Source organism: Aspergillus tubingensis (assembly GCF_013340325.1).
Source record: "Aspergillus tubingensis WU-2223L DNA, scaffold_8, whole genome shotgun sequence".
In the NCBI taxonomy this organism is placed as follows: domain Eukaryota; kingdom Fungi; phylum Ascomycota; class Eurotiomycetes; order Eurotiales; family Aspergillaceae; genus Aspergillus; species Aspergillus tubingensis.
In genome coordinates, this window is record NW_023336282.1 from 2,598,363 (window position 1) to 2,610,264 (window position 11,902).

General features: G+C 53.9%; 3 protein-coding genes across 3 annotated transcripts; 1 reads left to right on the plus strand and 2 right to left on the minus strand.

Annotated features, from left to right (window-relative positions):
- Positions 1 to 1,282: 1,282 nt before the first annotated feature.
- Positions 1,283 to 3,319, minus strand: AtWU_07233 (uncharacterized protein; the record flags this gene model as incomplete). The annotated part of the gene is made up of 2 exons (XM_035502342.1): positions 1,283 to 3,197; positions 3,261 to 3,319. 2 exons carry the CDS (start codon positions 3,317 to 3,319, stop codon positions 1,283 to 1,285), a joined length of 1,974 nt encoding a protein of 657 aa, XP_035358235.1.
- A 481-nt stretch (positions 3,320 to 3,800) lies between these two features.
- Positions 3,801 to 10,076, plus strand: AtWU_07234 (anaphase promoting complex subunit 1; the record flags this gene model as incomplete). The annotated part of the gene is made up of 1 exon (XM_035502343.1): positions 3,801 to 10,076. One exon carries the CDS (start codon positions 3,801 to 3,803, stop codon positions 10,074 to 10,076), a length of 6,276 nt encoding a protein of 2,091 aa, XP_035358236.1.
- A 339-nt stretch (positions 10,077 to 10,415) lies between these two features.
- On the minus strand, positions 10,416 to 11,867 carry AtWU_07235 (transcription factor Rba50; the record flags this gene model as incomplete). Its single annotated transcript, XM_035502344.1, has 1 exon — positions 10,416 to 11,867. One exon carries the CDS (start codon positions 11,865 to 11,867, stop codon positions 10,416 to 10,418), a length of 1,452 nt encoding a protein of 483 aa, XP_035358237.1.
- Positions 11,868 to 11,902: the final 35 nt, after the last annotated feature.

Consider the following 11,902-nt stretch of genomic DNA (forward strand, 5'->3'; position numbering starts at 1 on the left):
TCTGATCTGGATGGATGTCGATGATATAGCTTTCTGGTGTATTAGAACTGTGTTCAGCGAGGGGTGACATTAGCTATTTTACCCTGTATATCTGTATATACATACACCGAAAGAGTCAAAAAGAAAAAATAAATGAGAAGAAGAAGAAGAAGCGAAGAGACAGAACGATGGTTCTTAGACCTTACCTTACTCCATGCTTCACTCAGTATACGTTAATAGTAATTTGGTTCTGTTCCCATCTATCCTCATCATTCATATGAGCATACGCTCTGGGTAGCATTCAATATATAGTAAACAGGTAACTAAGTTGAACCTGATTGAATCCATAATTATCCTCACAAGTATTTCTCAGTTGGCTGTCAGGTGGGTTAATCGGTGAACGACTGTATATGTTTGAACGTACCCCATCCTCTTAACTAGTTTAGTATCATGATATGTCCTTGACACCATCATTGCAAATTAAAGTACGAGATAACTTATTGAAATCGAGTGATACTAAACTATGCTAGGTATCCTTTTTTTTTCTAACCATACATTCAATATCTACATCTACAGACAGATTTATCAGGTACACTAAAAAAAATACAAAACACAAAAACAAATATGTTCCCACCAATTCAACCTCCCTTACCCAACCCCCACCCCCAACACCAGCAGTCCCTAACCCATCCACTCGCATCTGATACTGATGTAGACAGCAGCTCCATCCAAGCTCCATCCAGATGAAGAGATACAGAAGCACCTCTCCATCCCTGCGAGAACGCTTAGACAGAGAATAAAAACAGACGGATAGATCAGTATCGAGTGACGAGGGAGAGAAAGGGAAAGGAGCAGAGGGCTCAATCTGATGTTTGAGGATGGGGTGGTTGCTGGGTTTTATGATAACCCGGTTATGGGGAGGGTTGATTGCTTGTCCTTTAGAAGAATTTTAAAGGACGAAGAAAGTGGATGATGGGATGTGATGGTTGATGTCTCGCGACCGATACAGAGCTTATCCTTTCGAACCCGGTCCCCTTCTTTCTCGCACGATAGGGATCGTGGGAGAGGAAGGGTGGGAAGGAAAGGATTTCAAGGCATGGACCTCGCCTTGCGCTCCACCTTGCAGTGCGAATTTGGGGGATTGGGGTCTACGGGTGGAGGAGAGGAAAAAGTAGGTATGAGAGGTGTGAGTTGATGGATGGGTATCTCTGTTCTTGATTTCAGCTTCATTTGTTAGGAACATGTTGAGCATATGTGGAAAGGGGAGGGTGGTTGGCTGTTCTGCTGTTGACTTTGCGTCTGTTCAAGTAAAGACGCGTGTCCGCTTGATGGGGCTTCCTATACGGAGGGACCGATTTGTGCTCGCCATGCCACTTAGGAGTCGGTCCATTCCTTCCACGCCGAGCTGGCCCCTTTGGAGCATTTGCTGGTCTGTTTCCTTGGTGGGTGGCTCGGGGATGTATTCGGTAACGGGTGCTGGTGCTGGTTCAGTCAACCGGGGGGCGAGAATCACGAGTCGATGTTCGGCCGTGAGAAGCATGTCAAATGGCTGTGTGCGAGTGGAGCGGGGCGCCGCAGGGAGGTGTCCGATGCCTTTCAGGCGCTCTCCTACTAGGGTGATATCTTGGAGAGGAGACACCCGGCAGCGGTTGGATGAGTCGAATGTACCACTAGCCTTGACAGCGTTGCGCCACAAGGAGAGCAGACTGGGAATGACTGCGCTCTGGTTTCCATGCTGCAGCAAAATCGATTCATCGGGCAGCGCGTCCCTCCAAGAGTTAGTCTGATACACCGAGATTCCTCCACTCAGGGATGGGGTGGCTGTGCCAACGGAGGCGCCTTTGAGCAGCGTGTCTTCGCGCAAACGTTTAGTAGATGGCGTCAAGGGCGCAAACTTGGGCCGTTGTTCGAAGGAAGGTCCGCTTGTTTCAGACCGACTGGCGCCAGGTAGGGGACTAAGAATCCTACCGCTGACGGAGAACGTTGTCAAAGAGCCTCCCGTCACTCCCTGTACACTCGACTGTCGCTGAAGCGGACCCTTGATAGTTCCGGGGCCAGCCCCTTCCAAATCCCAGACACCCCATTCGCCATCAGATGTGAGGACCAAGATGGCACGACCTCCAAGCACCCATTCCGCGTGAGTGATGATCTTTCGCCGAGGGAGCCCCGAAGCAGACTGCTCGAATCCGGGGTAAAGACTGATCAACCACCTCCCTTCCGTGTCGACTGTCTCAAACTCGCTCTGAGCCCCGGACGACCTCCGCGAGGCCTTGAGTGGTTTTGTGGAAAAGCAGGAGTATACCTTGACACATCCGCTGTGGAATGCGACGAGCAACGTGGAGTGTCGAAGGGCAGGGTAACCCGAGGGATTGAAAGAGATATTCACAGCAGGAGCGGGCAAGTGTCGTCGCTTAGTCTCAATCTCATCATCGCATAGACGATATACTGTGCCGCGGGCCTTTTCATCCTCTGCGACCGGAATCCGATGAATGATCAAGAGACCTGACGACTCAGCCGAATGTGTCGCGACGAGGAGATCCCACCTTCCTGTAGTTGAGCGGGATGAACCGCGGCTTGAAGATGTATCCTGATCTTGCTGATCAAACTCTTGGTAGGTGAATGCGATGCTGACTCCCCGCGGGATCTCCTGGTGCGATACTCCACCGCTGATTGAGATCGTCTGAATTCCGAAATCGCTCTGCGTGGGGTGAGGGGGAAGCAAAGGCAGAGTTACAATGCGAGTAGAATAGTCCGCGCACACAGCGGCAACTATGATGTCCTTCTTCAGGACCGGGGGAAAGGGATCAAGCGAAGAGCGCGCTGTTTCAGGGAGGACACGAGGCACAGCCAGCTGGAGGACTCTGCTTCCAAGGGGTATATCAATCTGGCGCAAAACATCGTCGTAAGGGTGGAAGGGGTCCACCTCGGTCTCATCCTCCTCGAACTGATAGGTGGGCTCTTCATCTTGCTGAGTGTGCTGGGTCTCTGCCATGCTCTCGTCATCGGAATCGATGATCATGACCGCATCATCATTGGCGTTGCTGGCTTTCTGTGGTTTGTCCACTTTCGGCGCAGAAGGCTTCTCGGCGGAAAACTGTCTTCCTCCTCTCCAGACTACCTTCAGTCCAGTCTCATAACCGTAAACAACGATCGACGAGCCATTGGGGGCAAGGAGGGGGTAGCCTTGAGCTGCGTGCACACGATGAGGAAGTTGGTAGCTAGATGGAGTGACCGGTAAGCACGGGGTTGCTGTTACGGTCTAGAACGGAATGTGAATCTACCTTAATTGAAGGCCATCGTCTCTAGGCCTTACCAGCGGTCGCGATGGGAAGGACGGCATTGTTGTGGTGGCGGTTGTTTGTACGGTCAAGAACAGAGCTCAAAGGGAGACCGACGCCGCCAACAGGCAGATTGTGTTACCAAGCTTAGCGATAGAGATGTGATTATGACCTGTAGCTGAAGAAACTAAGAGTAATCATGTATGATAGAAAAGCGAGCGTTGAGAAAGGCAGTTAGTGGGTGGGTGGTGAGGAAGAAGGTGAAAGAGAAGGAAGTTTGGGGAGGCCGCGGAGGAAAAAAGCCGCTGAGTTGAGGATGGAAAGTTGGCCCGCCGCGTCCATCGCGTCTCCAAGCAACAGCCTGCCTTTGCTTCCCCTCACGCCGCAACCACCTCGACAACGCCCCAACAACGCCCATTGTCGTTGATCAGTCAAGCGCGCTGGCCTGCCTGTTTGATGGTCTAACCTGACAATGGGCATGATATCGCCTCTGGCTCCCACTGCCAGAATTTCTACCGCTACGCCCGACGATATACACCGATAATGGCTACAGTTCGATCCCTCGGATTGCATGAGCCCTCGGCCATCGCATTCCTCGTCGCAGAAGGCCTCTTGCCTCCAGATCCCTCGGAGGAGCTCTACTCATGGACAACGAGCGTTGATCGAGACTCCAACGGCCCGGTCGAAGATGAGATTGTTTGGACAAGAAGCTGTGCGGTTTGGTCACGAGCGGGGGTGGTCAAGAGAGTGTTCCGGCTTGATTTAGAAAAGGAGGAAATCAGGCATGCTTTGTTGACGAGATTTGCGGTGGGAAAGATCAAGAGGTCCGAGTCAAGCGTCTCGGAATCCTTAAAAGGCGAGGCAGCGCAGCCAGGCAGTACCTCAGGCCGCAGTCGAGGCTCGCCTGATCATCTTAGTGCTGGGATATCGAAGGGCTCATTGTTGATGCTGGGTCAGAATGGCGAAGGTTCTCGCGATACCAGCGGCACAGACGCGAACAATGCGCGAGCCTTGGTCGTCGTCCTCAAGTCCCAGGCTCACATCTTCTTTCTTGCCGGGAACAGCCATGTCGTGCCCCTACCGTTCGAAGTTGATTCGGTGTTTGCGACCCCCAAGGGCCTTCTGATTCAGAGAAAACTACACGAGGAGGAATCCAATATCTCACTACCAGCAGCACCGCCGAATTCGTTCGTCTCATCCCTACCTGACTTCCGTGCATCTCAGTCGCTGGACATACCTTCGGGCAAATCCAAACGCCCATCCTTAACGATTTCCCCAGCCCCCAAACCTGGCCTGAAGCCACGGGCAAGCAAACATGCCGACATGCCCAGAGTGTTCTCTCTTATGGATCCGCACTCAGAAATGGGACTCGTTGTGACTAACCAGTCGTCTCGTTGGCTACAAACTAGTGTCTCAACCAGACCTTCTGGATTGGATGTTCTTGACCCAGCGGATGCAATTGTCTATGTATCTCCAAGAGATGAATTGTCGAGCTCTAAACGGGGGCTTTCCACCGGTCCTTTGATCCTCGTGGTAACCGTCAATATTAACACGGGGTTGTACACGATATGGACGGCTCACTATAGACAAGACGAGACTGCGCCCTCATCGAAGAAGAAGGAGAGGAGAGACACGGGTGGCACTCGTTCGAAGCGACGCAGTTCGCACTTTGGAATGACGACGGGAACAACCACACCCGCTGGTCGTCCATCGGGTGCTAGAGAAAGCTTTGGCCCAAGAAGTGATGGGTGGAACACGTCTGGGTTGTCGCTTTCACAATACTCCGTCGAAGGCAAGCCGGATGATGACGACCTGGCGTCCAAGCTGGGGCAAGACTTTGGGGACATTGGTGTGCCACTCAAGACATCAAGACGAGTGAGCTCTCTCCTTGCACGCGCGGATCTGGCCGCCAGCCAGGATAGGATTACGTTTTCCGATTTAGCCACAGGCAGTCAATCGAGCTCTATGCCACATGGCAATTTTCGACAATCTCTTGGAGCTGGAAGTACTCGAGGTAGCTTTGGCTTCAACCCTAGGGGTTCTATTCCACCTGGCAATGGCTCAGTGTATAGCACTACCGGTAGCTTTGTCGACGCACCGGTCGATAGACTGCTTGAAGAGCTGAACAACGAAAGTCTTTTCGAAGGATTTGAGAATATGGACTTGAACCATGCGGCGTCAGGTCTGCCCGAAGAGGTCTTCCTGTCCAAAGTTGAAAGCTTTTCTTCAAAGTTTTCGGTCTCCTTCCAGACACCGGTCAAGTCAAAGCCGTCAGCTCGACAAATCAAGATCATGACTTTGTGTCCGTCAGAGTACGGTAATGCGCAATCTGGAAACACTGCGGCTTTAGCGCTTTACTTGGTGGATCAAGAAGCAAAGTCAATGACGGTCGTCAGCCTACGAGCAGATAAAGTTGCGGTATCCAAGAAGGACGCGGTGTTCTCGAAGAAGCCAAAGAAAAACCCGCTATCTGAAGAACGATCGTTGATCGTCCAAGCCTCCGGAATACAGCACTTTGCAGATGTATGGGATGCTTGCAAGATTGTCGATGGTGGAATCTCACGGATTTTGACCCTGAAGAAGACAGACGGTGGCGAGCAGGTATTGCAGTTGCAAACTCCGTGGAGCAAAGCAACTCCGATTCAGGTGCCCCGGAAACTCATGCTTCACGAAGCATACGGCATTAATCCCAAAACGTCTGGCAACCGTCGAAGAGAAAGTGGTGTGAAACGGCTAATGACTGACTCGCCGATCACCGTAACAGGCTTCGATCATGCTGCAGCTAGAGGAAAGTTCGATGTTATTGACTCCGAAAATCGGAAAGTGAAACTGCAGGTCCAGATGGAACCTAGCAATGAGCTGGTGAAACGTCTGCTCAATGTCTGTCGGTTTGCCTTATCGGACGAAAAGGCTGGAGACGGGCTTTTGGCTGCCTGGTGGGAGACTATGGCATGGCTTCAAGAGAGAGAGACAAGCGAAAACGATCTCGAATGGACAGCCATGGTAGTAATATTGTTTGCAATGGCGATCCAGTTTATTGACAGTGAACAACCCCGGACCCCCGCCAAACCGACTCGCAGAAAGAAGGGGCTGTTGAGGTCGAGCAGTGGAAGCCACGTCGATCTCGAGAGTTGGGAGACCATGTTAGAGCAGGAGTCTGGCTCTGGGGGCGTGGTTGCACCGTGGATGGCCGGTAGCTCGTGGGCCTGGGTAGTTGAGCAAGACGCTGAAGATAATGAAGTAAGCCACGGCCACCAGGTGCCCTCGAGCCGGTCCACTTGCCGAACGAACACATACCTCCTTCGATGCATTGCTCTGACAAGGGACTTTCTGAACACTTCTCGGGGCACACTCTCAGTAGGCTCAGGTGGCTATTTGCCCACGGCGTTATCCTTCAACCAGAGCATACGAGGCACCGCACTATGCACTATACTCGTCGCGTTGCATCTATTCCGTGAGGAGCAAAAATTATCGATCTGTGATAGCGAGCAATCGGGCAAGCCTCTGGGTCTCCTAGCTCCAGTTCTGGCCCAACTTGGCGGGTGGCTTGGCTGGCAGTCTTGGGCATGGGCCGAAGATGCGTATTATGGCATGGAGATGGCTAGTATGGACCGCTGGCAGTTCGAGGAGACTCGCATCTCAATGCTCGATCTCCCTGCAGAGCCGTTCCCGCCGCCGTCAATATTTGCTCACCTGGAAACCGCCTGGCGCCAACCGTCAGAATTGTTCTTCACGCTCCTGAACCTGGTAACCAGCCCGGACAGACCTCCAAAGAAAGGAAGGCTATGGAAAGAGTGCTTTACGCTCACCCCAAGGACGCTGGCTCTCGACGGGTTCCTCTCAGAAGTACATAACCTCGCGGCACCATTTGACCGGGTCAAGCTTCTTCATCGTTGGGGTTTCACCAGAAGCATCATCGAGAGCTTTCCAGAAGGTGTCAGCGCTCCCTTGTACGAAGTGATTATGCAGTCACAAATGCATGCATCCACGTCCTGGAGCTCAACGCTGCTCGAGCTTATTGATCGCGAAGATCTGAGCATTTCCATGGGCAGGAACAAGCCATGGCTTCCATCGGCCACGTCTTCGCTGCAGCCGGCAGTCTCGCACGATGCCATACGCGATGTACATCATATCGGTACCTCTGCATTGGATGTGGATGCAACCAACTCGTTCGAAGCTTCCGCGGAGGCAGACCGGTTCTCAGTAACGAGGCTGATCTTCCGTGAGGATAAGCGTTTCATTGACGCCGCTCGGTTGCTGAATCAGTCCAAAGCGCCGGTTGCAGAGTGCATACCCGAGCCGGAATGGACCGACTCAGACCTGCTAGAGGCCCAGAAAGAGGTAGTACAGCTTGTGACGCTGAGGACGCTCTCCATTCCCACGGGTCGGGCCATGTTGACCTTCAGCGGACGACTGCCATTGCTGACAGAGAAGCTCCCAATTCCTTCGTTCTCCCTGCAGTGCGTCATGAAACCGTCGAACGTGACAATCAGCGCGGACCGAGCTTCCTTCAGCGAGGAGAAAGTGTGTTGGGCATTCTTCCACAACGGCGTCTCTACCGGCCTTGCTATATCGAAGAGTTCGAAAGGCATTGACACGTCCTGGATACTTTTCAACAAACCTCAGGAGCTTACTAACAGACATGCGGGCTTCTTGTTGGCACTGGGCTTGAACGGGCATCTCAAATCATTGGCCAAGTGGGTGGCGTTCAAATATCTCACCCCCAAACATACAATGACGTCCATTGGATTGTTGCTCGGATTGTCAGCCTCGTATCTGGGCACCATGGACACCCTGATAACTCGACTTCTCTCCGTCCATGTCACCCGGATGCTTCCTCTTGGTGCTGCCGAACTGAATCTGTCGCCGTTGACACAAACAGCGGGCATTATGGGCATCGGCCTCCTGTACTGTGGATCTCAGCATCGAAGAATGAGTGAAGTGATGCTGTCAGAAATCGAAAACGTGGAGCAGGAGGAGGGCTCCCACGAGGACCTGCGCGATGAAGGATATCGCTTGGCTGCAGGTCTTGCTCTTGGCTTTATCAACCTGGCCAAAGGTAAAGACCTTCGAGGAATGCGCGACATGCACATCGTGGAGAGGTTGTTGGCTGTTGCAGTGGGCACAAAGAACGTGGACCTCGCGCACGTCCTGGACCGGGCCACGGCCGGTGCTACAATTGCTTTGGCGATCATCTTCATGAAGACCAATGACGAGATTTTGGCCCAGAAGATTGATATCCCGGACACCACAGTGCGCTTCGACTATGTTCGGCCTGACCTTTTCCTTCTCCGCACTCTTGCCAAACATCTCATCATGTGGGACAGCATCCGTTCTACGGATGACTGGTTCATTCAGAGCCTGCCGCCAGTCTACCGCCGTCGGTATCGCCTCACCGGCGTCCGTCGACTGAAGAGTGACGATATGCCATTCTTCAATATTGTTGCTGGCCTGTGTTTCACCCTGGGTCTTCGCTATGCGGGCTCTGCACAAACTTCCGTGCGTGATCTGCTTCTCGCATATCTAGACCAGTTCATCCGCATATGCAGACTTCCTGCTGTCAACTATGACGCCAAGTTAGCTCGCAACTCCGTTCGGCACTGCCAGGACGTCGTGGCCCTCTCCGCCGCCGCTGTCATGGCAGGCACCGGTGATCTGGCACTGTTCCGTCGGTTGCGGTCTCTCCATGGCCGCGTGGACGCTGACACTCCTTACGGCAGCCATATGGCGGCGCATATGGCTCTGGGCCTCCTGTTCCTAGGCGGCGGCAGCTACACCCTCGGCACCTCCGACCTGGCCATTGCCTCACTGATCTGCTCCCTGTACCCGATCTTCCCTACAACCGTCCTGGACAACAAATGCCATTTACAAGCCTTCAGACATCTCTGGGTCCTCGCCGCAGAGCCTCGTTGCCTGGTGCCGCGCGACATCGACACCCGTCGACCCATCTCCATTCCCATCACCCTAACCAACCAAGACGGCATTAGCCGCAAGATCACCGCACCCTGTCTTCTCCCCGACTTCAACAGCCTTACCCGAGTCGAGATCTGCAACGCAGACTACTGGCCCCTGGTCCTGGACTTCTCCAAGGACCCTAGCCTGCGCCAGAAATTCCACCAGGGCGACCAGTCCATCTACCTCCGCCGCAAAGCTACCTACAACCCTACCGGCTCCTCAGTCTTCGTCTCCACACTCTCCGGCCTCAGCGAAGCCCAAGACGTCCTCCCCTCCTCCACCTCCGCCTCCAACCACGGCAAGGGTCTTCCCCCAGCCGCGATGCCCAATCTCGCCACCCTCCTCACCTCCGGCGTCAATCGCACTCCTACCTCCCCTACTCAAAGCATGTGGGAATGGATCTTCAATCTCCCCTCTCTGCAAGGTCTGGACGTCCGCGAAAAGTCCCTCGTCCTTCCTTCTTCCTTCTTCCCCACTACCAATAGTACCAGTAACAGCAAAACCGCTGCCCTCTCTTACGCCCCCTGGCTGCGCCAATCCGCTGTGGACAGCAAACTCGTCCTCGAGGCCATCGTCAAGAATACCATTCAGGCGGCGCGTGGCCGCGCTGCTGATCCGGATGAAGTCCGCGATCGCATCTGGCAGTTACGGTTGTTGTTCAATTGGATTGATGCTTCCTCTTCGTCTTCCTCGTCTTCGACTGAGGAACGCTTCGCGGAGAGGCAGAGGGAGGAGCAGGAAAGATCTGAGAATGGGGGTCTGCTGGGCCAAGTCGGTGCTTCGGATGGACTTTGGCTACGAAGGGATTATATTGAGGAGATGAGGTGGAAGATTTGGGGTGTGCAGATTGGGGATTATGATTGATTGATTGATTGATTGACTGAGGGTCTGTTGATTGACACATTGCTTATGAATTGGCGGGGTGGAGTTTTGTTAGGATCTCTGAGAGGCTGGTGTTCGATTTATCTCTTTTTCTGCTTTGCATGTATGCATATGTGATTTGTGGAGAGGGGGAGAGATTGTGTGTTTTGTGTGATTCTGGAGAGGTGGTGATACCATTACTGTACCGGATATAGTCTAGTCATGATAATTATTATGAGGATATGTGCATTACTTAGACCTGCAATGATACACGTTTTATAATTGATAATATATTGAACTTTTAGTCATGAAATCGCTAATATATCAAGTTAAGGTTGACAATCACTGAGACCGAATCGCACCCTCTTTCAACACGCCCCGATCACCTCCGCCTCCCATCTGCCAAAGCCAGACGCCCTCGACGGCCCACGCAGTAGCACTAGCATGTTGTCGACGACCAGTACCCCCGGCACCAGCAGTGGCATTCTCCTTCGCTTTCTCTTCCTCGGTTTCTATCTCCTGCCCACCACGCCGGGCAGAACCCGTCGTCCCAGGTGTCGCTCCATCCGCCTCAGCCAGCATACCCGCCACAACACCCTCCTTCTCCACAACAGACCACAGCCCCTCGACCAGCGGACTCCCTCTTTCTCCGAATTGGCCCTTGCCCAAACGGAACAGAATCCGCCCGAGAACCTGCCACGCGATGCACCGCTGCGCCGGGAACGTCGACTGACTCAGGATAGCCAGCTCGGGAATGGTGTACCCTGCTGCGTGGGGGTCTTTACCATGATGGTGCAGGCCTAGGGTCGTAGGAAGTGAGAGAGATGTTGATGGGGAGAGCACCGTGCCGAGGAGGGAGAAGCGTAGGTTGGCCGGGTGGACGGCTTCGGCGTTGCTGGCGGGGTGGTAGGCGGACGTGGAGTCTGGGTCTTCGGGGTCTGCGGAGGGGGGTTGCAGCCAGGAGAGGGCGGAGGGGTCGTGCGAGATGTTGGGGAAGTAGTGGGTTTGGAGGTCGGAGAGGAAGGAGGGAGAAGATGGGTCTAGGTTGGGCATTGGGGAGGCTTGGGATGGAGGCGCGGGGAAGTGGACGCTGCCTGAGGGGGGGAGCTCGGCGGCGGCGTGGAGGTCGGAGGGGATTTGGGTGGGTGGGACGTCATCTTGAGAGGAGTCGTTGTTCGGGGAGGGTGGTTTGGCGGTTGTGATTGAAGTGGTTGCTGCTGTCTGTGTTGTTGCTGGTGGTGGGGAAAGCTGAGCGGGTGCAGCAACTCCGTCTTCTTTTTCCGCTCTCTTGTCTTGGACTGGTTCAGGAGCGACTGGTTGTTCGCGGGTGGGTTTGGAGGTGGTGGACGTGTCATCAGCGTCGATACGAGCTCGGCGGAGGAAGCGCTCAAGTAAAGACGTATCCAAGGTTTCCATCAGCTCCTGGCGCTCATGTTCAATCTGCGCATCCGACATGGATGCCAGCTGCCGCGCATTCTCCTGCGCAATGGCCGTTTTCTCATCCTTTGGACTCGGAGCAGAAGCAGAGGCGGATGCAGAAGCAGACGGAGCTGGGTCTCGTCGCTGTTTGAAAGTAGAGGGTTTGGCCCGCCGGCGATGAGCTGGAAAGCCGGTGGTGGTTGGTTTTGGAGTAGGCGGGGCGGGGGCTGCGGCGGGGGAGCGTTCACGGATTTCGCCGATCATCCCGGGGATGTTGAGGGTCGGGGCACCCTGAGCATCATCGTAGGTGTCCGCCGGAGAGGACTCATCGTCAGAGCCCAGATCGAGGACGAAGCGTTCACCGCGAAAGGCCATGGCGTCGAAGAGTTGGTGAGAGGTTTGGCGGGGAA